Source organism: Carlito syrichta, unplaced genomic scaffold (genome assembly GCF_000164805.1).
Source record: "Carlito syrichta isolate Samal-C Ts95f unplaced genomic scaffold, Tarsius_syrichta-2.0.1 Scaffold47750, whole genome shotgun sequence".
Classification (NCBI taxonomy): Eukaryota; Metazoa; Chordata; class Mammalia; order Primates; family Tarsiidae; genus Carlito; species Carlito syrichta.
Genome location: NW_006991846.1, coordinates 181098 through 207608, shown reverse-complemented (window position 1 = coordinate 207608; position 26511 = coordinate 181098). Strand labels below are relative to the sequence as shown.

At 36.5% G+C, this 26511-nt stretch overlaps 1 protein-coding gene across 3 annotated transcripts in view; it reads right to left on the bottom strand.

Annotated features, from left to right (window-relative positions):
* Window positions 1-26511, bottom strand: part of AKAP9 (A-kinase anchoring protein 9) — a 164415-nt gene that overhangs the window by 62107 nt on the left and 75797 nt on the right. For all 3 annotated transcript variants that reach the window (XM_008048614.1, XM_008048619.1, XM_008048626.1), the window contains 7 exons: window positions 22929-23022; window positions 21650-21742; window positions 7391-7756; window positions 5597-5821; window positions 4399-4539; window positions 3817-3920; window positions 808-1013 (listed from right to left, as the gene is read on the bottom strand). In XM_008048614.1, the coding sequence (XP_008046805.1) occupies window positions 808-1013; window positions 3817-3920; window positions 4399-4539; window positions 5597-5821; window positions 7391-7756; window positions 21650-21742; window positions 22929-23022 (1229 nt within the window). The remainder of the gene's footprint in view (window positions 1-807; window positions 1014-3816; window positions 3921-4398; window positions 4540-5596; window positions 5822-7390; window positions 7757-21649; window positions 21743-22928; window positions 23023-26511) is intronic.

Here is a 26511-nt window from a genome sequence, read left to right as displayed (position 1 = left end):
CCGAGGCTGCGGTGACCGGGAGCGGCCACTGCACTCCAGTCTGGGCGACAGAGTGAGACTCCAACTCAAAAAAAAAAAAAAGACTTCAGTAATGTTATTTGTAGCCAGGTGTGGTGGCTCCCAGCACTTTGGATGGCTGAAGTGGGAAGAATGCTTGAGCCTTGACGTCTGAGACCAGCCTAGGCAACACAGTGAGACCCTGTCCCTACAAAAATAAAAAATCAGCCAGGCATGGTGGCTCACGCCTGTAGTTCCAGGTACTTGGGAGGCTGAAGTAGAAGGATCACCTGAGCCCAGGAGTTTGAAGTTGTGGTGAGTCGCAATCATGCCACTGCACTCCAGCCTGGGTGACAGAGTGAGATTCTCACTCAAAAATAAATAAACAGCCGGGCTTGGTGGCTCAGCCTGTAATCCCGCACCTTTGGGAGGCTGAGGTGAGTGGACTGCCTGAGCCCGCGGGTTCGAGACCCGCCTGTGCAGCAAGACCTCATCTCTACAATAAATGAAAAAATCAGCCGGGTGTGGTAGCACATGCCTATAATTCTGGCTACTTGGAAGGTTGCAGCGGAAGGATCACCGGAGCCCAGCAGGTCAAGGCTGCGATGGCCAGGAGCAGCCACTGCACTCCACTATGGGCAACAGAGTGAGACCCCAACTCAAAAAAAGTAAAAAAATAAAAATAAATAAATAAATTTGTTGGAAATACTTGACTATTTTCTCTTCTATATTTTTAACATATAACAAAGTGCCTTGAGCTCAGAAAGATTTGTTGAAGGTGACTGTTTCTACTGCATATAGAACTAGTACCTCCTGTGTGCTCCTCATGGACACATAAGTTTGAAGATGCCTCTGCTTCCGACCTCCAAATCAGGCTGGCAGGTGACTGGCCTTTACTAGATCTATCTAGAATGCCAAGGACATGGCGGCCAATTGTTTCTTCAACAGCTGCTGTTGTCTTCACAACTTCTAAGAGGATCTTCAGAAGTCTGTTATTAGCTTTCTGGAGTGCATACCTGTGTAGATAAAGAAACACTTACTGAAATGTTTAATCTTGTTAAAGCAAACACTTTACTCATGTCCCACAAGAAAATGTACTGCAAAATATTTGATTTGAAAAATATCAAATAATCCTCTCCATGAAAATAATATGCAACAGCACTTACAATAAAAACTTTGGCCAATCAGTTTAACCACACCTTTTTTACAAAAATGTGCAGTGTTTAATTGACATAAATGAAATCAAATAACTAAACTTTTAAGTTAGTAATTAGGCTAGAAGAAAATTTTAAGGAGACACAAAATTTAAGTTTTTAAAAATGTGGTAGCGCCAAAGCATATGCAAGCTATCCAACTGGTCATATTGTTCATGGTTATTCACATATATTACATACATTTAATCTTTTCATGTGTGAAAGATAAAAACATACTTTAAAATCTCAACAGAAAAAAATATATGGTAGTATTTCTACAACTTCAGGGTAAGGAACAGGATGTTTAAATTATAAAAAGTGGCCAGGCACGGTGGTGCACACCTGTAATATCAGCACTTTGGGAGGCCAAGGCAAGAGGATCACTTGAGCTTGGAAGTTTGAGACAAGCCTGGGCATCATAGAGAGACCTTGTCTCTACAAAAAATTAAAAAATTAGCCAGGTTTGGTGGCACTCGTCTGTAGTCCCAGCTATTTAGGAGGCTGAGGTGGAAGGATCACCTGAGCCCAGGAAGTAGAGGCTGCACAGAGCCATGACCATGACACTGCACTCCAACCTGGGTAACACAGTGAGACCCTGACTCAAAAACAAACCAATAACAAAAAGTAATAATACAAAGAGAGATCTGGTTTTTAAACGTCTATAGTGGAATTTCACTATCTGCCAACACCAGAAGGATTCATAGGCTTTTTTATCACATCTGCTTCAGGGACAGAAATTTTTCAAGTTACACACACCACACTCATTTCAGTTAATAGGAAGAACTTATTTTCAACTAAACAGAATTAATGATGTGTCTCTCTTTATTTAAAGCAATACATTCTTTTTTTTTAATTAGTAAATACTGGTAGCCATCCAACAGAAACACCTCAGCACTTGATCACTATTAACATTGTAATACCTGTGTTTCTAGATTTTCCCCATCTCTCTCATAAACGTTTACATTATGAAAGCAAAAATGGGATCATCCCAAGCAAAGTGTGTTCTGCTCAACATGAACATTTTCCATGTCAAGAAAGGTACTTCCCTAAGTAGTGATTCAGAAGATTATCTGGTTAATTTTCTGAGTAACTTAACAACTCTCTTGTCCCAATAGCTTAGTTCAATAAAAGTGCTACAGTATCAAACTTTATACCATACACATGCAGACAAAATAAGTGACATTCATAGTAAAAGACCTCTGTCCCCAGACAGGTTTATCTTTCAATTTCACATTGTGAGAAGTTGCCAGCAATCTGGTTAAAGAATATCTGTTTTCACAGGCACATGGCATATCTATTTTAGGACAAGATAATAAATGGAGATATTTCCTTTAGTATTTGCCAAGTGAAAAACAAAGTTCTATTTTTATACCTAGATCAAGTTCTTGTTTATATAATCAAGAATACTAAAAATAAACCTCTAAATAAGTTAGTTAGTAGGAAGTAAAGGGTTTTATTTCCTTAACTTTTTCTGAGGTTTTTGTTCTAGCCCCAAATTCCAGGACCAGAATAATGCGAAAATATTTATATTTAGTCATTTAAAAGAAATGACTAAAATTAATATGGTTACAAAAACTAATATGATGTTAAAGATAAATACTCCTTTTATCAGCATTCACTATAAAAATTCCTAAAAATTAAATAATGATTAGTTTCAAAATATACCAGTTAGAGATAAATAATATAAAATAAACAAGATGTTTATTTTATATTGCTACGGTAACTCTATTTTTCATACACTGTCTTTCTTGTTTGAGTTCCATACTGACTGTGTTCCATACTGATGATCCAATGGGGAAGCCAAAATCTTAGGGGCCAAATTCCTCTATGCAAGCTGAGGAAGGAGGTTAGAGGACACAGAGGGTTGACAGTCACAGAAATTGGAAAAGGAGGAAATTAAGTTAGTAAATATTAGTTTTAATGTAAACTTAAAGAAATTATTTTATGAACAAAATGAATTTTAAATTTTGTGCTTAAATTCCTTAGTATTAATGTGGGATAACTATGCTCCTTACTATTTTCCACTATTATGTTAAGCTTTACAAAATCAAAGTAAGAAAAAGTTTTATTAATATCAGGTATTAATTTATTCCTGCATAAAACTGGGATATGGGTTAAAAGTTGTCATCTGTTATATAGCAAATGCATGAAAGCTAAATGTATAATATTTACATTTATAGCAATTTTTTCTCAACATAAACAAGGGGATAGCTTACACTGAATTCATGTATATACAGTGAAGGAATAAAGTTGGAAAAAAGAAGGAATAGAATAGAGTTCACAAGAAGAACTGTTTTTAGGATACAAAATGACATGTAAGAATAAAATTAAACAAGAAAGGATTGTATTCAAATACTTTAACATTTAGAATTTAAGTATGTGATTAAGAGCTGCTCAGAAATTATATTATCAACAAAAGACTTTTAAAAAATTGCTTATCTATTTAGTGATTGAAGATTAATAATCCTTTACATACTACACATTTATGGACATGTTTCATTCACAAATAGTATGATGATTAAGACAAAGTATAAATATGCAAGATAAAAATAAGAACAAAAAGTTCATTACATTACAACAGCCATTTTAATTCACTTTGCACTGAAAAAGTGTACATTTTGTATACCTTTCATTAGACGGAATATCAGGAGGTACATCTTCAGGTTTTTTGTCCAATTCCTTTTCTTTAAACATCTGTTCCTCAACTTCCGCTTGGTTTTCATTTCCATTCTGTTTAAGTTTGTGCAAAGGTAGAGAGGACAAAACAGAAAGAAATCCTGTCATCTTGGAAACAGGAAGTCCTCTTCTATGTGGGTACGAGGTGAAACAGAAACCTCTGTGCACAAAATTATACTGTTTGGAATAATAATTAACTATATTTTATCAGGAGATTCGAGTTATCAATAAAAGATAAAACATTCTAGTGCACAGATAAAAATATCTCAATGGGTTTAAATGAATGCATGCTACAGTGCAATTAAAGTTCATTAGGTTGCTCCTTGGCAAACAATGGTTGCTGCTAGAGCAGTGCCAGATTCAAATGACCTTAAATGGAGTGTAAGTAGTGTTTTGACTCTACCTACCTTACATGTAAGAAATCACAAACATGCTAAGCTCAACACCTATTAAAAACACATCTCACACCAATAATGAAGACAAACAAATACTACTCAATTGTTGATCATTGCACCTAGGTGGTCCATACTACCTGTGTTTGCGTACTGCTGTTGCGCAGCTCACAACACAGCTTCTCTCTTCCAGCTAAAGATAGCTGCTTTAGTGCTGCCAGCTCCTCTAAAAGCACCCTCTCTCTCTCTGAAATCAGGTTTTCATTATCTATGGAGGATCTCTAAATGAGAAAAAAGGTCATGAGAGAATATTGTTGTGATAGAAGAAAAGAGTAGAAATATGAAGCAGATTTCCTTTAACCCCCTGGGACCACAGGTCCTGGTTCTATCTGTGATTCACATTTCATTATAAGGGGTTAAAAGCACATACAAAATTCAATGCAAAATTTGAAGCGTTAAAAAAATGGACAAATATTCAGGAATTTGTGCAGTTCAATTAATGTGATTATGTCTATTTTGCATTGAAAATTAAGAAGTCTGAATTCACAAAATGTGATACAGAAAAGCAAAATTAGTTTTTCCAAATAATATATTTTCTGCTCAGCTCCCAATTTTCCTATTAATTTATATTTGAAAGAATATACGTTAATAGTTCTCTATTTCTTATTTCTCTTTTTAGTTTTGGCTTTCAGAATTAAATTCAATAAATTTATTTTTATAAAAACTTTTGCAAATATGCTTCTTGCTTTTCTGCATTGATTTTGCGAGTATATTTTATACAGCAATTGATAAGAGCCCAGCTCCCAATACCAAGACATATTTACATTTAGTCAAGAAAGGGATAAGAATGTTATACAAATTTGCATTTTTTGAATCAAGAATAGATGTTTCCTTGGAGAAATTTCCAGAAACATACTACTTCAGAAGATTTCCATTCATGATTAAAAAGATAGTTAAAGATAGATAAAGGTAAACCTTGGAGATGTGCTAATTGGTAGACACAGCTGCATACTTTGAGCACCTCAGCACAAAGTGTTTCCAAAACTGTCAATGTGCTTTTGGTCAATGAAATTATTTTAAAAATTTAAATTTGTAGCCAATTTTTCAGTGCCTGAAAAGGCAGTTAAAATAAAACGATAGGAAAACAATGTATACTTCGAGACTGAGTTAGGTGTTCCCAACAAGACCTAAAGATGCTATGCTGGTGAAGTGTGTTCCTGGTATTAAGTATGTGCAGTTTATTTATATCTTGGCAAAATAACACACAAAAAATTTTGAAGCCTACATTAAAAATACTGTTATTTTAATTGGGAAGAAAAGAGACTGTAAGTCCCATACCTGGGCTAATTGTCTATTAAGTCTCTTAATCTCTTCTTGCAGTTGCTCCTGGTCTTCTCGCTGTCTCTCCATCTGGCGCATGTGTGCCTGTCTTAGCAGTTCTGTTGCCTGCTGATGTTCTTGGTACTGTCGTACAAGCTCCTGCCTCATATCTTCCAATTGTTCTTCATTTAACATTAGCTGTCTAGAAGCATCCACGCTTGATGCCAAAATTTCATCATGGATCTTTAATAGTTAAAAAATAATTCAACCATAAAATTTTGTGGAAATATGTCAGCAATTATATTTTAAATATATGAAAGCAATTCTACTAATGCCATAAAGCACTTGACATTTTATTTTTATTACTAAACAAAAACAATTACTTAAAAAGGCATTTTTCCTCATCATAATTCCAAAACAACATGAATTGTCACTATATGCTATTTACTAAAGCAAAGTTGCTATTTATCAGTTAGTTTAGATATAATCTAATTCTACAGAAGAAGAATAAGGAAGATACTCAAGATTTCTTCTACTCATAAGAAACCATGAAGCTATAACTCCATCATTTCTCTTGCTATTTTATGATAAGATAATATAAATGAACTAATTTATATTTTAAAATTAAATTTATAAAACATGAGAAATTTTACCTGTATAATTTATATTATGTAATCATTATCACAGTACTACAGAGAACTGCTTGATTAAAAAAAATGTTCAATAAATTTTATTCAGAAATAAATGTTTTATAAGCCAGTTTCCCATACCCATAAAAAAGTTAACTACTTCACAGGTTCTGTAAAGTACTACAATTTCTGAAGCAATATTACTTAAACCCTGCTGACTTGAACAGTTGGTGGTAAACTAAAAAGGCTTTCATGAACAACTTACAAATTTTACATTCCATAAAGAGTTGACAGTTTTATATGAATATCTCTCTTTATAAAATATAACCTCGCTGGGCTCGGTGGCTCAGTCTGTAATCTTGTGCCTTTGGGAGGCTGAGGTGAGTGGATTGCCTAAGCCCGTGGATTCGAGACCCGCCTGGGCAGCGAGACCTCATCTCTACAATAAATCAAAAATCAGCCGGGCGTGGTAGCGCACGCCTGTAATTCCGGCTACTCGGAAGGCTGAGGCGGAAGGATCGCCGGAGCCCAGCAGGCGAGGCTGCGGTGGCCGGGAGCGGCCACTGCACTCCAGTCTGGGCGACAGAGTGAGACTCCAACTCAATAAATAAATAAATAAATAAAATATAACCTATCCTGAGCAATTAATAAACAATCTGAATTTAGACAATGTTAAAAGAAGTGGGATTTACTTCTTTCTGTTAAAGGAGGTAGAGGTTGTGGTATAGATATAGAATAGATCCCTCATTAATGAATAAGAAAAAGAGAATTAACATATAGAGAGTACAATTCTTCAAATTGCCTTCCTAAATAGGCAGCTATTTCCTTGTAATATTAATAATCTAACTAAGCAAAACCTTTTTTCAGATATTGCCAAATTGTAGTGTAATTAATCTTGAATTGGTCAAGACAAAATGAATGTAGATATAACTTACAATGAGATTTTACCATGTACAATGTCTTTAGGACAAGAATATTATGAGATTTATTTTATTTGATCCTGATATTAAGTCATTTATCCATGTATCTTACAAGAAAGAAAACACATTAACAATGTGAATCATAAGTCAAGACCGGATTTGATACTTTCCTCCGCCATTAAGCAGCATTTCTACTAATATTTCTATAGTGAAGAAAGTACCAATTTTTTATAAGCTTTTTATATTTAGGGAGGCATACTTACAGATTCTCTGCCTCTAATTGTTTTATCTTTGGAGAACATTTCTTCTGAAATTGTCAGTTCATGGTCCTTTGATTCCAGTATATCATCAAGACCACCATTTTTTGAAAATAGAACTTCCTTTACATCTTCTCCTAACTCTTTACTAAGTGGTTTGAATTCTTCTTTAAATTTCACGTCCGTTGCCTCAAAATTCTGAAAACCAACTTGACTCTGTGATAATCTCATTTCATTAAGATAATGTTGTTCTTTTTGCTGACAGAGAGACTGTACTTGCTTTGATGATATAATATTTTCTTTTCCCTCAGACACTCTAATTCTAGATAGTTCAGTTTGTTGAGCAAATGCTATACTCATTGACACAATGACCTAAAGAAGTAAAGCAAACAAAAGATTCAATTTCTAAATAACAGAAGGAATTTAAAAAGCAAGTTACTAAAATTATATGAATAGAAAAAAGCACAGCCTCATTGTTTTAAACAAAAAGAAATCTTTAATAAAGTGATATGAAGATTTAAAAAATTATCTACAATGAACATAATGTCACAGTATTAATTTTATGTGTCTTTAAAAATAAATTTTTTCCTACTACTGCAATAAATGTTCAGTACAAAAAAATTAGAAAATAAAATTAGAAAAATATATTTATCTCAAGAAAAATCAGTATATGCTAACCAAAGTTTCTCAGGCTAAAAGGAAATAACATCAGAGGGAAATTTAAAATTTAAACAAGAGTAGAACACACACTCTTTTTTAGTACGCATGAAGCATTCTCCCAGGTAAGATCATGTTTTTGTCAACAAATTTAAAATAATTGAAATCATATAAGGTATGTTGTCTGACCACAAAGAAACTAAAACTTAATGTATTAATTAATAATAGGAAGCCATCTGAAAATCTCAAAATGTGGAAATCAAACAACACATTTCTAAAAAACCCAAGAATCAAAGAGGAAATCCCAGGGGAAATAATATATTTGAATAGAATAAAAATTTGTGGAATGCAGCTTTAAGCAGTGCTTACAGAGAAGCTTATAGCATTAAATGTATATATTAGAAAAGAAGAAAAGTCTCTCAGGAATGTAGAAAAATTAGATCCAAAGCAAGCAGAAACAGGGAGATAATATAAACTACCAATGATGACTCAAAAAAGAAATTGATAACCTGCATAAAACCAAATCAATTAGATAAACTGGATTCATAGCTTAAAAAATAAAAAATTCCCAACAAAGAAAACTCCAGGTGGCATTCACTGGGAAATTCTACAAAATACTTAAGGATGAAATAATACCAATTTTACATAAATAAGAAGAAAAAGAAAGTTACAGAAAATATAATAGAAGAGCTCATATTTTAGCATTTTGTGAGGCCAGGATTATCCTGATCTCAAAACCAAAGTCATTACAAGAAAATAAAACTACAAATAATATTCCTCATAAACACAAACATAAATATCTTTGACAAGATATTAGCAAATAGAATCCAGTAACATTTAAAAGGAGGGCGCTATCTCCAAAGGGGCATAAGGAAACTTTTGGAGGTGACCAAGATGTTTTACATCTTGATTGTGGTACTGGTTTCACAATGGTGAACATTTTTTAAATCTCACCAAATTTTGCACTTATAATTGATGAATTTCATATCTTGTAAATTATACATCAGTAAAGATGATTACGAAGAACACCACAGACCTGATCATAGGCTAGAACACAAAGGAAGGTGTTGAAAATTTAGAAAAATCTGTATCATAAAGATAACTTTCTTTTGTAAATATATTTATACCAGCAAGAAATGTAAGAAATAATTACAAGAACAAAACAAACCTGACTACCTTGTTATTCTCTCCTTTCCTTTTATTACCCTGTCTAACAAAATCCCATCTCTGATGGCAGTTAACTCTACCTACTCTGTGTCTGTGGAACTGAACTTAACTGAGAACGACGACAACAATCTACCCAGGCTCACTGGTCTCATTTTAAATTTGTAACTACTCCCCTTGAAATGGACCCTTAGTGATACCGGGCAACTCTACTCAACTTCTCGTCTATTCCATTTCTCATTCCTTTTCTCTCTCCTTAAAGCTCCAACATCTTCTCTTTGTCATTCTCAGGTGTTGACTTTGCTTCTTATTTTAGTGAAAAAACAGAGGAAAATTACTAAACGAGAACTTCTACAGGCCTCAAATATTATATTTCAAAACATACCTGAATAATGAACCAAATGTTTTCTACCATCCTTCCTGTTATTATAGTTTAAACTGTCAAGCCTCTACCTAATGGCAACCATTCACAGTATGGCATCCCTTCTTATCTACTCCAGAACACTGCTCCAGGGCCAGGCAAGGTGGCTCACACAGGCAATTCCAGTACTTTGGGCGGCAGAGGTGAGAGGATTGCCTGAGCACAGGAGATTGAGACCAGCCTGAGCAACATGGCTAGACGTTGTCTCATAAATAAATAAATAAGTTAAACAAGTAAATAAATAAATAAATTGCCAGCATGGTGGCAGTATGCTTGTAGTCCCAGGTACTAAGAAAGCCGAGAAAGAAAGATAGATGGCCTAAGGCCAACAGGTAAAGAGTGCAGTAGCTATACTCATGCTACTGTACTTCAGCCTGGGTGACAGTGAGACTCCAACTCAAAAAAACAAACAAAAAAAAGACTTCCGGGCAAGCTGGCAACGCAACAGGTCAGACTGTGAGAGTCTCCACAAGAGCGAGTGTCCATAAGGACTCTCTGCGTGAGTGGGGATGTGCCAGTGGGTGAATGAAAATCTGTCTGAGGGGAGACTCTGGTTCATGCACCTGGGGCTCTCCTCCAGAGGTGACTGCAACCAACCACCCCCGAGATTGGAGACGCGGGTGTGCAGGATTGTCTGCTGTCCTCGGACTCTCTTGAGAGGAGGCGTCAGAGAACAACCGCCCTCACCACCTGGCACCCAGCCCATGCCATCACCTGTAGCAGCAGACTTGGCATGAGAAGGCAGGTCACAGAAATCTGGAATGAAATCTGGAATGAAGCTCCAACAATAGTGACAGGACACTGACAGGCACCATCTTCTGAGTCCCAGACAGAGCAGAGACTTGCACTGCCTCACCCAACTATGTCCAGCCTCCATCTTGGGATCCAAAGGCTATTATCTCATAGGACTCGGAGAGACAGACGCCCCTCCCCCATGATTAAACAGGCACAGATATGTCAGATCTCAGTAGCAGACTTGACAACAGCAGCAGCAGCAGAAAGTAGGGTGAGTCCAGATCTTATCCCTCTTTCTCCCACAGTAGTCCATGGGGCAGCTGACCTACACTGAGAGCTAAGTTATCAGCCTATGCTGAGAGCAGAAGGAAGGCAGAGCTGCTCCCCATGGCAGAGGTCTAAAAGGAACCTGAAGCCACAAAAACTGCCAGAGAGTGAGACTTTTTTCTTTCTTGTTTTAGTTTTAGTTTTTTTCCTTCTTTCTTTCTGCTTTTGTTTACATTTTTTTACTTTGTTTCTGTTATTGAAAAAAATTATTTTTTAGATTTTCTGTTTATGTATGGGCATTTTTGAAGAAGAGTACACCAATGGGGTTTTTTTTGTTTGTTTGTTTGTATGACTGTCTGTATGTTTTTGTCTTTATTGTTTTTTCTTTGTTTGTCTCTCTGTTTATTTATTAGTTGGTATGCCTGTCTGTTTTCCCTCTTCTTCTTCATTCTCTCCAACTCCCTTTCATCTTCCTCTTTACTTTCTCTAATCTTTTCCCTTATCATTTTGCTTTCAAGGGGCAAACAGATATCCCCACTGCATGAACAGATTGTAAGGCAGAGAGAAGTGGGTTCCAAAAGGCCCACACACTTGTCAGATGATACTGGGTTCTGCAGATAGTTTCTGAATCACAGTCCCCCCACCCCCATTAAATCTCAAAACTGCAAACAACACAGGCCCCAACTCCTAGTCCAGCTTCAGAATTGAATAAAACCAGAGGATCTACACAAGGAAGAAAAGGAGATTGAGCAAACAGAAATAAAAGTTATCCCTTCAACACTGAAAAATAGAATCAAAGAAGAGGTAAAGAAATGGGGAGGAAAACCTCCAAAAATGAAGAAAAAAACAAAGGAAGAATATGCATCAAACACAGATCCCTGGAAGATCAAACACTGAGAGTACAGACTCTGGAACTCAAACAATGAAGAGCACCCCAGAATAATTGTTATCAAACTACAAATCCAGATATCAAGATATTAATAGAGAGAATACATAGAAATGAGGAAAGACAAGAGGAAATAATGGAGGAGTTGATAACTGAGATAACAGTAATAAAGAATAAAGTGATTGAAATAAACAACAACCTGACAAGAATGGAAAGCAGAAGAATCTCAGAGCTTGAGGACCAAAATATAGAACTAACCCAAACTGTTAAAAACATAGAAAAGAAGCTTAAAAATAAAGAACAAAACCTCCAAGAGATGAATGATTATATCAAGAGGCCAAACCTAAGATCAATTGGAATGCCTAAGGTAGATAGGAGAGAGAGAGATACCACCCTGGAACAAACATTCCATGAAATTGTCAAAGAAAACTTCCCTCATCTTATCAGTGTTGTGGCCATTCAAACAAGAGATTCAGAGAACCCCTGCAAGACAACAAATGAGAAAACTGACTGCCAGACATAGTAATTCGCCTACACAAGGTAGGTATAAAAGAAAAAAATCCCAAAGGCAGTAAGAGAGAAAGGTCACACTACCTACCAGGGAAGAACAATGAGATCAGCGCTAGACTTATCTACAGAAACACTTCAGGCTAGAAGAGACTGGAGCCCAAACATCAAAGTTTTCAAAGATAAATAATTTCAACCAAGAATTAACTACCCAGCTAAGCTAAGTTTCATCAGTGATGGAGAATTAGAGCCTCTACACCAGCTCTACAAGACACACTTAAGAAAGTATTAAACACACAAGAAAAGAAAAAAAGAATAACAATGTACTTCACAAGAAGGCAGGAAAAAGATCGTAAACACACATGAATCAACCCCCAAATGAAAAGAAAGACAACAAACAAACAGCAGCAGCAACAACAACAAACTCTGTAAGAACCTCAAGACAGGGATAAACTCTCATATCTCAATAATTAGCCTGAATGTGAATGGACTAAAAAGACTGAAAAGACATAGAACACCACTGAAAAGACATAGAACAGCAAATTGGATAAAATATCATGAGGCTACAATATATTATCTCCAAGAGACTCATCTCACCAGAAAGGACTCAAAGTAAGAGGATGGGAAACAAAATTCCAGGTGAGTGGAACACAAAAGAAAGCAGTAATTGCAATCATAATATCAGACAAAATACCCTTTAAGCTATCAAAAATTTTAAAAGATACAGAAGGTCACTACATAACGATAAAAGGTTCAATCCATCAACAAGAAATATCCATCCTAAACATATACGCACCCAATACAGGAGCACCAACTTTGATAAAAAGCAGCTTCTAGGTAAACTAAAAAAAGATATTGATTCTAACACCATCATAGTTGGGGACTTATAAACACCCCACTAACAACTCTAGATAGATATCAAAACAAAATGTCAACAAGGAAATCTGGAATCTGAACATGATGCTTGAGCAAATGGACTTAACTGAAACCTACAGAACACTCCACCCAACAACCACAGAATATACACTCTACTCATCACCACATGGAACGTACTCTAAGATTGACCACATCCTCGGCCATAAATCAAGCATAAACAAATTCCATAAGATTGAAATTCTGCCATGCACCTTCTCAGACCACAGTGAAATAAAAATAAATATCAACACCAACAACATTCCCCCAAAACCCACAAATACATGGACAGTAAATATCATGAAACTAAGTAACTCCTGGGTCAACATGGAAATCAAAACAAAGATTAAAAGATACCTGGAAACAAATGAAAACCAAGAAACATCTTACCAAAATCTCTGATATGCCATGAAAGCAGTCTTAAGAAGGGAATTCACATGTCTATGAACACACATGAAGAAAATGCAGAGATCACAAGTTAACAGTCTAACAAATCACTTTAAAGAAGTTGGAAAAGCAAGACCACAAAAACCCTGATTTCAGCAGAAGAATCCAGATCTGTTAACCCAAAGCCCATCTTTGGGACACAGAAGTAAAGCCGGGCTCAGTGGCTCAGCCTATAATCCTGCGCCTTTGGGAGGCTGAGGTGAGTGGATTGCCTGAGCCGGCGGGTTCGAGACCCACCTGGGCAGCGAGACCTCATCTCTACAATAAATAAAAAATTAGCCAGGCATGGTAGCATGCGTCTGTAGTTCCAGCTACTCAGAAGGCTGAGGTGGAAGGATCGCCGGAACCCAGCAGGCGAGGCTGCGGTGGTTGGGAGCGGCCACTGCACTCCAGTCTGGGTGACAGAGTGAGACTCCAACTCAAAAAAAAAAAAGCTATAATACAAAAAAAAAAAAAAAATCAATGAAACCAAAAGCTGGTTTTCTCAAAGGATAAACAAGACTGAAGGACCTCTAGCTAGACTGGCCAAGAGAAAAAGCCCAAATAAACACAATCAGAAATTGAGTGTGAACTGAAGTCACAACTGACCCTGAAGAAATACAAAAGATTATCACAGATTACTATGCATGCCTGTATGAAAGCAAACTAAAAAACCTAAAAGAAATGGGGGACTTTCTACATCACACAACCTCCCCAGGTAGAAACAAGAAGAAATTAAAACCCTAAATAGATCAATAACAACCCAGGAAATCGACTATGACATAAGAAAACTACCTACACACCGGGTGCAGTGGCTCAAGCCTGTAATCCCAGTACTTTGGGAGGCTGAGGTAAGAGGTTGCCTGAGTCCAGAGGTATGTGACCAGCTTGGGCAGCTTGGAGAGACCTCTCTCTACAATACATCAAAACAATTAGCCGAGCATGGTAGGGTGCACCTATAGGTCCACCAACTACTTGGAAGGCTGAGGTGGAGGGATCGCCTGAGCCCAGCAGGTCGATGCTGGAGTGACTGTGAGTGTGCCACTGCACTCCAGTCTGGGTGACGGAGTAAGACTCCAATTTGAAAAAAAAAGAAAACTACCTACAAAAAAGCCCTGGACCAAATGCTTTTCCAACAGAATTCTACAAAACATACAAGGAGGAGCTGATACCAATCCTACTGAAAGTACTCCAGGCTAGGCTTGGTGGCTCAGCCTGCAATCCCAGCACTTTAAGAAGCCGAGGTGAGTGATTTGCTTGAGACTGTGTGTTTGAGACCAGTCCGGGAAAGTTGGCTAGATCTCATCTCTACAATAAATCAAAAAAATTAGCCGGGTGTGGTAGGGCGTACCTGTAGTTCCAGCTACTTGGAAGGCTGAAGCAGAAGGATTGCTGGCACCCAACAGGTCGACACTGGGGTGGCTGTGAGTGTGCCACTGCACTCCAGCCTGGGCAATAGAGTAAGACTCCAACTCAAAAAAAAAAAGAAAGAAAGAAAGAGAGAGAGAGAGAAAATTCCAGGCAATCGAGAAAAATGGAACTCTCCCAAAAATCTTTTCATGAAGCTAACATCACATTGATACCCAAACCAGGTAAAGATTCAACAAAGAAAGAGAACTACCAGCCAATATCCTTGAGGAACATAGATACTAAAATTCTCAAGAAGATTCTAGAAAACCTCATCCAACAGCACATCTCAAAAGTCATCCACTATGACCAAGTAGGGTTAATACCTGGGATGCAGGGCTGGTTCAACAGCTGCAAGACCACAGACGTAATTAAATACCTCAACAGATGTACACACAAAACCACATGATTATATCATTAGACATGGAAAAAGCTTTTGGTAAAATCCAGCCCCGCCTCTTGATAAAAACCCTCACACATCTAGGCATAGATGGAACATATCTCAAAACAGTAAGAGCCACCTATGAGACACCCAAAGTCAACATACTGCTGCAGTATTTAACAACATACTGCAACAAGACAAGGATGTCCACTCTTATCCCATCTGTTCAACATAGTATTGAAAGTCCTAGCTAGCACACTCAGACAAGAGAAGGAAATCACGGGTATGCAAATAGGAAAAGAGGAAGTGAAGTCATCCCTCTTTGTGGACGACATGATTCTATACCTTGAAAACACAAGAAAATCTGTTAAAAACCTCCTTGCACTGATAAAGGACTTTAGCAAAGTCTCAGGGTAAAAAATAAATGTGCAAAAAGTCAGTTGCATTCCTATACACCAACAATAAACATGTAGAAACCCAAATAAAAGGCACAATTCCACCCACAATAGCCACACAAAAAATGAAATACTTTGGCATCTTCCTAACCAGAGACATAAATATTCCACGCTCAAAGATTGGAAGAATCAACATTGTTAAGACGTCCATCCTACCCAAGGCAATCTACACACTAAGTTACCATAAGCATTCTTCTCAGACCTCGAAACAACAATATAGGAATTCATATGAAAGTATAAACGACCACAAATAGCCAAAACAATCCTCAGCAAAAAAACAACAACAAAAAAGGAAGGCATTACGCTCACAGATTTTAAGCTTTATTATAAAGCTACAAAAATCAGATAAGCCTGATATTGGTGCAAGAACAGGCATATAGACCAATGGAACAGGATAGGGATTCCAGAAGCAAAACCTCAATTTCTCAACCAACTCATCTTTGATAAAGCCTCTACCATCAAGCACTAGGGAGAGGAGAACCTATTCAGTAAATGGTGCTGGGAAAACTGGCTAACCATATGCAGAAGATTAAAACAAGACCCTACCTATCACCATACAGAAAAAACAACTCTAAATGGATCAAAGACCTAAAAGTAAAACCTCAAACTATCAAAACCTTAGAAAACGCAGGAGACACCCTTATGGAAATTGGAACTGGCAACCAATTCCTGATCAAAACCCCAAGTGCCCATGCCATAAGAGAGAAGATAGACAAGTGGACCTCATCAAACTGACAAGCTTCTGCAAAGCCAAAGAAACCACTGAGAGAGCAGGGAGAAAGCACACAGCCTGGGCAAAAATATTTGCTGTGTATCTGACAAAGGCCTAACATTTAGGATCTACAAGGAACTCAAATGTGTCAAAAACAAAAACAAAAAAAACAGCCCCATTACAAAGTGGGCAAAATAATATGAATAGACATTTTTCAAAGGAAGACATATGAGCAGATAACAGATACATGAAAAAATGCTCAGCCTCACTAGTCATCAAAGAAATACAAAGTCAAACCACACTGAGCTATCGTCTAACAGTCTAACAGTCAGGATGGCCATCATCAATACCTCAAAAAACAACAGATGCTGGAGAGGATGTGGGGAAAAGGGAACACTTCTACACTGTTGGTGGGAGTGCAAACTAGTACAGCCTCTGGGAAAACAGTGTGACAATTCCTAATAGATCTAAAAATCGACCTCCCATATGACTCCACAAACCCCCTGCTGGGAATATACCTGGAGGAATTCAAAACACTGTGAAAAAGATACCTATGGCCAGCGCAGTGGCTCAAGTCTGTAATCCCAGCACTTTGGGAGGTTGTGGTGAGAGGACTGCCTGAGCCCACGGGTTTGAGAACAGCCCAGGCAACTTGGCAAGGCCTCATCTCTATAATAAATCAAAAAATTAGCCAAGCATGGTAGTGCATGCCTTCAGTTCCAGTTACTTGGAAGGTTGAGGTGGAAGGATCACTTGAGCCCACAAGTTTGACGCTTGGATGGCTGTGAGTGTGCCACTGCACTCCATTCTGTGTGATGGAGTGAGACCACAAATCAAAAAAAAAAGAGAAAGAAAAGATACCTGCATACACATGTTTATTGTATTTATTGCAGCATTATTCACAATAGCAAAAACATGGAAACAACCATGCTGCCCATCGAAAGAGAACTGGATAAAAAAACATAATACATATACACGATGGAATATTACGCAGTCATAAAGAAGGAAAAAATTATGAACTTCACAGCGACTTGGATGGTATTAGAGTCTATAATACTGAGTGATCTATCACAGAAAACAAAGAACCGAGTATCACATGTTCTCACACATAAGTGGACATTGAACAATTATAATACTACAAGAAAGGGATTGGCAGCTGGATGCTGTGTTTCAGACCTGTAATCCCAGCACTTTGGGAGGTCAAGGTGAGAGGACTGCTTGAGCCCGCAGGTTTGAGAACAGCCTAGGCAACTTGGTGAGACCTCGTCTCCACAATAAATAAAAAAATTAGCTGGGCATGGTAGTGCATGTCTGTAGTTCTGGCTCCATGGAAGGTTGAGGCAGAAGGATCGCCGGAGCCCAGCAGGTTGATGCTGGGGTGGCCGTGAGTGTGCCGCTGCACTCTAGCCTGGGCAACGAAGTGAGACTACAACTCAAAAAAAAAAAGGGATTGGCAGTAGTGGGAAACTGCCAGGGGATGGGTGGCACACCTCACAGCCTCAAGGGTACCTGCGTAATGAACATTTGTATACCTAACCCTGAATTGTACCCCACATATTTAAAGTAAAAATTAAAAGAAAAAAGGAATACCGTTCCAGCAATTGCTCATCTCTCTACTGAATCAGTTATATTTTCCTCTTTCTCCAATGATTTCTATTAACATAGAAATAGATGCAATATCTGTCATCTTAATAAAAACAAAATAGTAACAACAAAAACCTACCACATGTCCCCATACATCACGCTTTAGCTAACACTATATTTCTCTGTTGTCCTTTGAAGCATAACTCCTCAAAAGTTTATCTTTCATTCTCTGAAACCTAATCTAAACAGTTTGTCTCCACTATGCCATGAAATATGTTCTTGTAAAAGTCACCAACGATTCCACACTACAAAATCAAATGGTTAATTTGCAGTCTCTCTTGATCCATTTGAAGCATGTGACAGTTTAATACATCACCTCCTTGATATTCTTTTACTTACTTCTGTAATGCATTCTTATTTTTCCCGTATCTAATTACTGCTCCTTCTCTATCTCCTTTATTCTTCATTTCTCTGACCTGTAAACATTGGTGTGCTCCAGTCTCATTTTCCAGATGTCTTCTCTATCTACACTTATTCCCTGTATTAGTTTTTCAAAATTTTTGTTTACCACAACCTAACAAACATACCCCCCCTACACACACATAACAACAACAACAAATTTTAATTAAGACCCAGGACATATAATAGGTACTCATGTGTGTGTTTATATAATTAAAACTTTCTATTAATATGAATATCCTGGTCTCAATCCCCTAAATTAAGTTCTTGATTTAAAAATGAGTTACAACTCACAGTCAAAAGAAACACTTTTCTATATACTAACTCCCATATTTACATTTCTAGTTTTATCCTACTTCCTAATTCTTGATTTATATATCAATCACTCTTCAACATTTATATTTGGACATTTAATAAGATTTTTTGCATTTAATGAATCAAAAGCCGAATTCCCACTCCTCTCAAAAAACTAGTCTTTTCCATTCTAGTCTTCTGAAGAACTCTTAGTAAACAACAACACCATTCTTAGTTCAAATAACTTAAGAGCAATATTTTTCCCCTGAAAGGTGAATGCTTGTCCCCGTTCCCTATATTTTTTCCTCCTGTATCCAGTCACATCTGCTGAGGAGATATATCTGCCAGAATTTCACAATATTTCACCAAATAGTCCCATGCATGTGAGGGTCGCAGGTCTGAATCAAACTCTCCTTCAACTCAGCAGGGCTAGCAGGTGGTCAAGCAGTATTCCTAAACTCTAGTCAAATCTCCTGGCTACCTCTTAAAGACATCTGTTAGACTAATTCTTGACTTTTATTTTTCTCTTCTCTCTCTCTCTCTCTCTCTTTTCTTCAGTCGGAGTCTCACTCTGTTTCCTGGTTGGAGAGCAGAAGCAAAACCAAGGTTCACCACAGCCTTCAACTCCTGGGCTCAAGTGATCTTTCTGCTTCAGTCTCCCAAGTAGCTGAGCAGCTGAGACTAGAGATACACACACCACCATGTCTGGCTAATTTTTTTTTATAGAGACAAGGTCTTGCAATGTTGCTTAGGCTAGTCTTGAACTCCTGAGCTCAAGCAATTATCTTGCCTTGTCCCCCACCCCCCGCCCCAAGGTACTGGGATTACAGGCATGAGCCATCACATGCCTTTTTTTTCTCTTGAAGTTGGAGTCTCACTCTGTCGCTCAGTGGCACACATGCTCACGGCCACCCCAGCGTTGACCTGCTGGGCTCAGGCGATCCTTCTGCCTCAGCCAGAACTACAGGATGCGCTACCACATCCAGCTTATTTTTTATTTATTGTAGAGATGAAGTCTCGCTAAGTTGCCCGGGCTGGTCTCAAACCCATAGGTTCAGGCAATCCACTCCGCCTCGGCCTCCCAAAGTGCTAGGATTACAGTCCAACCTGATATCTTCATGATTCACTCATTCACTTTCAGGATTCACTTTTAATGTCACTTTACAAGTGAGGCCTTCCGTGACAGCCCTATATAAAATAATATCATCTCACCCCCATGAACTTTCCTAGTCCTAGTCTCCTGTGTTTTTTCTTCATTGTACTTATCATCAATTCTATGTTGTCTACCTGCACCAGCTAGAATATGAAGTCTATGGGAGCAAAGGTTTTATCTTCTTTCTCTGTTAACAGTGAAATGTAAATGAGCATCTATATTCAGTAGTATGTATCCAAATCACAGGAGGAATCTAATGTAATCTATACTTGGAAACAGTACTCTTATTGGGCTTCTTCTACACAGCCTGTGCTTTCAAATAAATAGTTCTCAATCTTTTTCTGTCACACCTGAGGGGTACAGAGTATAGCATATCCTGTCAGTACTGGTGACTAATGTTGACAATCCATATTAATCTAGGTCCAAGCTGGACCAGCAAATACTGTCTCTCAGACTGTAAGTACTTTGGCTGTCTTTTAGAATAATTTTCACTGACCTATACTTTGGTATTCTGCTATCAGCTTGAATAAGTAATGTCTTACAAAACACCTTTATATTGTCATCATTATTACAGTAATAAGACTTTTAAAAATATTATTTATGAATTTTTACTATGTATCAACTGATCTGCTAGGTGTCTTTTATGTATTAGCTCACTGAATCTTTATAAAAATCACTACTATTCCTATTATTCTCCTCTTTTAACATATAGAAAATTGAGATTCAGAAGGTAAGTAACTTTCCTAAGGTTGCAAATCTAGTAAATCAGAAGAACAAGAATTTAAAGTATACTATACCCAATACCAATTCTCATGTTAATTACTATACTATAATGCCCTAATATAACATTTCAGTTGATAAATTTATGTAAGACCTACAAGCAAGAGAAAACTTGCATTTCTCTAAGAACTAGACATTAAGAGCTACAGAAAAATGATGGTGCGTCACCTTTCACTTTGATCTCCAGGAACTAAAAATTCAGCTCTGACAAAAGTGAGTAAGTCCTTATGATCCAGATATTTCAATGCATCTTGATCACCTCATATAATTTATGTTTTCCCTAATTCCTTATATGTTTCCTTTATATCCTATCAATCAACACTCCCCTTTTAAAACGCATATATTCCACTGAGACTGTTATATCAAAACAGCTGAAATATTATAAAACATAAGTAACAAAGTCACAATTCAACAGTTCTAACACTGAAACCCAATCAGGTATATGCATTTTGGAAGAGAATACAAAGACAAACGAAATAGAACCATAATGGTACACTAGGTTATAAGGTTGATATTCTAGGGTCTAAGAGAATGACTCTGGACATAGCAGATAAAGAAGTAAGGATACTGAGATGAGCAAAATTCACAGTAAGTTCAACCACATAGCCAGAAACTAATTAATATTCAGTGATCACCATCACTGCCATTATCTAACAAAACAATAACTTCTCTGAATGGAACTAGGCACAGGTAATATGGAGAAAACCAATCACTTTCTCTTTCTTTTCCTATCTTCTTTACTACTGTCAAGAAAGGCCAAACTCTTTCACAGGGTAACTACTCAGAAGTTAACAAATATATTATACCATGCACAAGTTAACAAATATACTGAGAGGTTTCTAAATACTGTTTTACATCAAGAGAAGAATGCTCTTCTCAAAGAACAATCTACAAAGTATTTCACTTAAAGGCAACTGTAGTTGACAATATTATATGACAACTTAAATGAGCCATGAAACATATAACTAAAAATAAAGTATATGCCATCAATAAAATCTATGTTCTTTTTAAGGCTCAAAGGGAATATAAGCCAAGATAATCTTCCAGATAAACTACAAACTTACCTTAGCTACTTCTTCTTCTAATCGTTCTTTGTACTGTTTTTCCAGCAACTTAACCATATTTGTTTCCCACGTCACTCCAAATTCACCAGAAAACTTAATTAAAAAGTAAAATAGGCATTAATTTACACTAAGTATACACCATTTATTTCTATACTTCTACTCTCAAAATGTCCCAAAACATCACTATTTCTTAGAAAACTTCTGGATACTCTCAACAAAAAATAACCTGAGTAATACTACTAAATAATTATACTTACTGCTATGAACTTAAGATGGAAAGGGAAATATATTCACACCTAACATATAGTTGTAGGGCAGAATAATGATCTTTAACTACAACTAATAAGATATATGCGCGTGCATGTATTTTCTTTTAAGTAAAATGTTAAACAGTGGCTACTTTGCCCATGAAATAACAAGTAAATTTTCTTTTCTTCTTGCAACTTATTAATAGCATTCAATTTTCAACAAATACAAATTATTTTTATCAATGAAAAAAACCATAAAATTAAAAAAAAGTCTTCCTAGTATGCAAGTATGTACTTGTTTATCAATTATCAGAATTTCACCCAAACAGATATTCCACATAGAACAGTACAGAAGAATCAAGAATGTGGCTAACATCTTTCCTTTGAATCAAGAGTGAGAAAGAGCAATAATTTTTATTTTCTCTAGGACTTAGGAGCTATTGAATGAAGACCACAATTCTGAAGTTACAGATTTGAAAAAAGTTGCAGGTTTGGGAAACTGGGAATAATGCAACGTTGAGGAGAACAAGAGGGTTAAACTAGATGGTATGCACTATAAAGATGTGATACCATTACGTATCTTACAGAATCTGGTGGAGAAAGCCTAATCCATCATCCCAGTCCTAGCATCTTGGATTTTGGAGATTCCTAAACACTATTCTGGAGATGGCCTTGTCCAATTTCCCACTCTAGGAAGAAAAAGCTATGTTGGTTAGGGCACTGAAACTAATTAATTACATAGCCCATACGTGCTATACCCAATAAGACAAATTTTAAACTATAACATATTTACAGGTGAAAAAACCCTCAAACTTAACTTTCTCTGTGTTCTTCCTATGCTATAAAAAATATATTAAATTTCATTACTTATATACTCTAGATCTTTTAAAAGTATGATCTCCACATTTATTATGTGGACTTCTCAGCAACTATTCATTGATAACAGCGAAACCACAGACATAAAAATGACAGTAAGAAAATAAAAATCAGTGTACATAACAGTTTAAAGATAAAGATTAAAAATATAATACCTCCATTGTACCGATATTCTCTTTTACACAACTTCCAGAGTATACTGCTCTCTGTACATCTGATTCTGTAATTACCACTGAATCAGTGGAGAAGCTAAATAAAAGTAAAAGAGGGTAAGAGAATTAGAGTTGTATGGGCTTGTCCAAAATTTATACCATGCATAAAATGTGTCCTCAGGCAGAGGAGACTGAAGTGATAAGTCAAGAGTTATAGGTATTGTCACTTAAATCATATTTTTGACTGATATTGTCATCTAAAAGTTACACAATTGAATTATAGAGTATTTTAACAGATCACCAACTGAAATACTACACCATTTTAAAAAATCTACAAATGTATGATATGGAGGGAGTTACTTATAGGCATTGATATTTTAAAAAATCATCTAAAATATATTATTGAGTTGGAGACTATCACCCTAACTGAAGTAACGCAGGAACAAAAAACAAATATCATATCACATGTTCTCACTTGTACCTAAGCCATGGGTCTGCAAAGGCATATAGGATGGTATAATGGGCACTGGAAACTCAGAAGGAGAAGGGTAGGTAGGGAGCAGGGATGAAAAATCACCTATTGAATACAATGTGCACTAGTAGGGGTGATGGTTACACTTAAAGCTCAGACTTCTTCATTAATATAACAATGTATCCATGTAACCCAAAATTATTTGTACCCCCTAACGATGCTGGAACAAAAATAAATAAATAAAGGATATCATTGAGTTAAAAAAGTTTGCAGGATGTCACTTTTATTTTTTTTAAACTTGTTTTACAATTTATATACATGTATACACAAAAAAGTTTGTTTGTTTTTTTATGACTACATATCAAAAGTAACAACAGTTATCTCCAGTGAAACTGGAGAATGACAGAAGTAAAATGGAGAATCTTAATTTATACATTACTGCTTTAGGACTTTTTTGTTTTTAATCTATTCATATATCTTTCAGTATTCATATCTATAAATTGTGTTATATGGTGTATTACTTACACTCACATTTTATAAAAAAGACTTTCTCTTAAAATGCTTAACTTGGGTCATAAAAATAAGATAGCATTTAGGAGTTATGGGGGAAAAAAAAAAGCAAATTATAATTTTTGCTCTGTGAAACATAGTTTCTCACGCCCATTTTCATATACCACCCTCCTCGTGACCACACACACCTTCTTTGTGTGGCCAGATACAAGTTATGTCATCATCCTATTTCGTAATTTACATAAACCCCTAATAATGGACATTTGGTTGTTTCTAAGTTTCTAAATAATTGTTCACTATCACAAACAATGCTATAATATAGATATTCACAAATATATCTATGAACACTTCCATATGTTTCCATATGATAAAACTTACAATTGTTCAGCTTACTAGTTAAAATTTTAATACAGTGCCATAATCCAAAAAGTTTTATTTATTTTACCTATATCAGAATCATTAAGTATTTTCTGAAAACTTCAGCAAGTAGTTGTTATAATCTTCAAACTTTGCTAGACCATGTATATCTTTATTTTTGAGATTATACTTTCAAATGTTATTGGTCATTTAATTTTTTCTGCTGCGAACTGCCTTGTCATGTTCCGTGCCCATCCCACGTTTCCAAACACTAGTTTCCCTTGTTCTTCTCTGCCTTCTTGTCTTCTATCTTTCTCATTATTTTGTCTGTTTTTCTCTTGTGCCTTGCATACTCTATTCTGATCCGTGGCTTTATGTTATGGGTTTTATTTTCACAGTCTAGAAAATCCTCCTGATCATCTATCCAACCATTATGATCCAAACTCCAAAAAGTACTACTTAGTCCACAGTGACTTCATTCTGTAAGCTTCACAGCATTTAAAAGCATTTGTTTACTCCAAATTGAAAAAAGTAGTCTGGCTAAAACTGAATGGATTGGTTCCTCTGACAATTAAGCTCCTACTCCTCCCCAGGCCACTGCTGCTCTCCCTGTTTACATTAATGCACTATCATTCTCCATATTCCCAAACTTAAACAACACAGCCATCTTTGATATTTCCCTCTGCTTTGCTTCCAACATTCCTTCCATCACAATGTCTCAATATTCATCCTTCATTTCCATTTCCCTGGTACCACTCTAACAGACAGGATTACAAAAACTGTGCATGAAAAATGCCACAGACATGGGCTAATATTCTAGCACTTCAGTTATATCACTATGTTATATTCCCCAACCACTGCCTTTAAAAATTTATCTTGGGAATAATTATTACTTCAGTAATTAAACTGAAGTCCCCTGAAGGAAATGGCCACTTAATATACATCTAATTCTTCCTCCACGGCATCCAATCAAGGTTCTTCCAAATTACTGTTTCATTTAATCCTCATAATCTGAAACCTAATTATTATTATCCCTATTATTATTTAGAGATGTTTAAATAATTTGTCCAAGATCATATAGCCAGGGAAAGGTAAAATGAGGAGTCAAATGCAGATCTGTCTGACTCTAAAACCCATGGTCTTTTCCAATCCCTTAGTCACTTCTCTCAGAGGATTCTAGTATGAAGTCACTAAATGTTTGTTAAAAGATGACACCTATTTTTCTTCAAATCTGCCTACAGAGAATAGTGTCCTCTATTCAAAATGTGTTATGCCTTATCCAAAATATGCAGTATTTACAAAAAATAATTTTAACTTATTAGTAGTAAAAATGAGCACAAAAGCGAGTAACACTCTTTCTTCAGCAGGGGAGAGTACACTAATAGTTTTAGTTGAAAGGTATTTTTAACACATTTCCACTGAGTATTATAGAAACTATGAGAGTGGAGTTGGCACAAGCCCAAATTCAGGAACAACAAATTAAGCTATGTTTCCAGAAACCTCCTTTTTCTTCATGCTTTGGAGAGAAAGCATCACTAACTAAAGGAAGATTACTTGAAAACTGACTGGTTAATAGAGTATTCTGGCTGTATATCCATTTTCTTTCATATCAGTGGTTTCCAAATGTCAATCCATGGGCTTCATGCTTCAAAATCACACTGTTAAAAACACAAGTTTCTAGGTTCCATCTCAAAGCTAATGAGTATGATTCGTGAAATGTATAATCCAGTAATTTGTAAGTATTTAAAATATACTAGCCGGGCTCGGTGGCTCAGCCTGTAATCCCGCGCCTTTGGGAGGCTGAGGTGAGTGGATTGCCTGAGCCCGCGGGTTCGAGACCCGCCTGGACAGCGAGACCTCATCTCTACAATAAATCAAAAAATCAGCTGGGCATGGTAGCACATGCCTGTAGTTCCGGCTACTCGGAAGGCTGAGGCGGAAGGATCGCCAGAGCCCAGCAGGTCGAGGCTGCGGTGGCTGGGAGCGGCCACTGCACTCTAGTCTGGGCGACCGAGTGAGACTCCAACTCAAAAAAAAAAAATATATATACTTAAATTTTAAAATATACTTAAATTTCAAGTATATTTCAAATACTTAAAATTATTTTAAGTGTTTAAAATATACTTAAATAAATTTAATATTTATTAAAATATTTTACCTCAGTAGGAGATAAAAAGTCAGAGAGGTAATGGGTACTCATCATGTATGACCTAGTAAGGCACTATAAGAACAGAAAAGCTGTAAGAA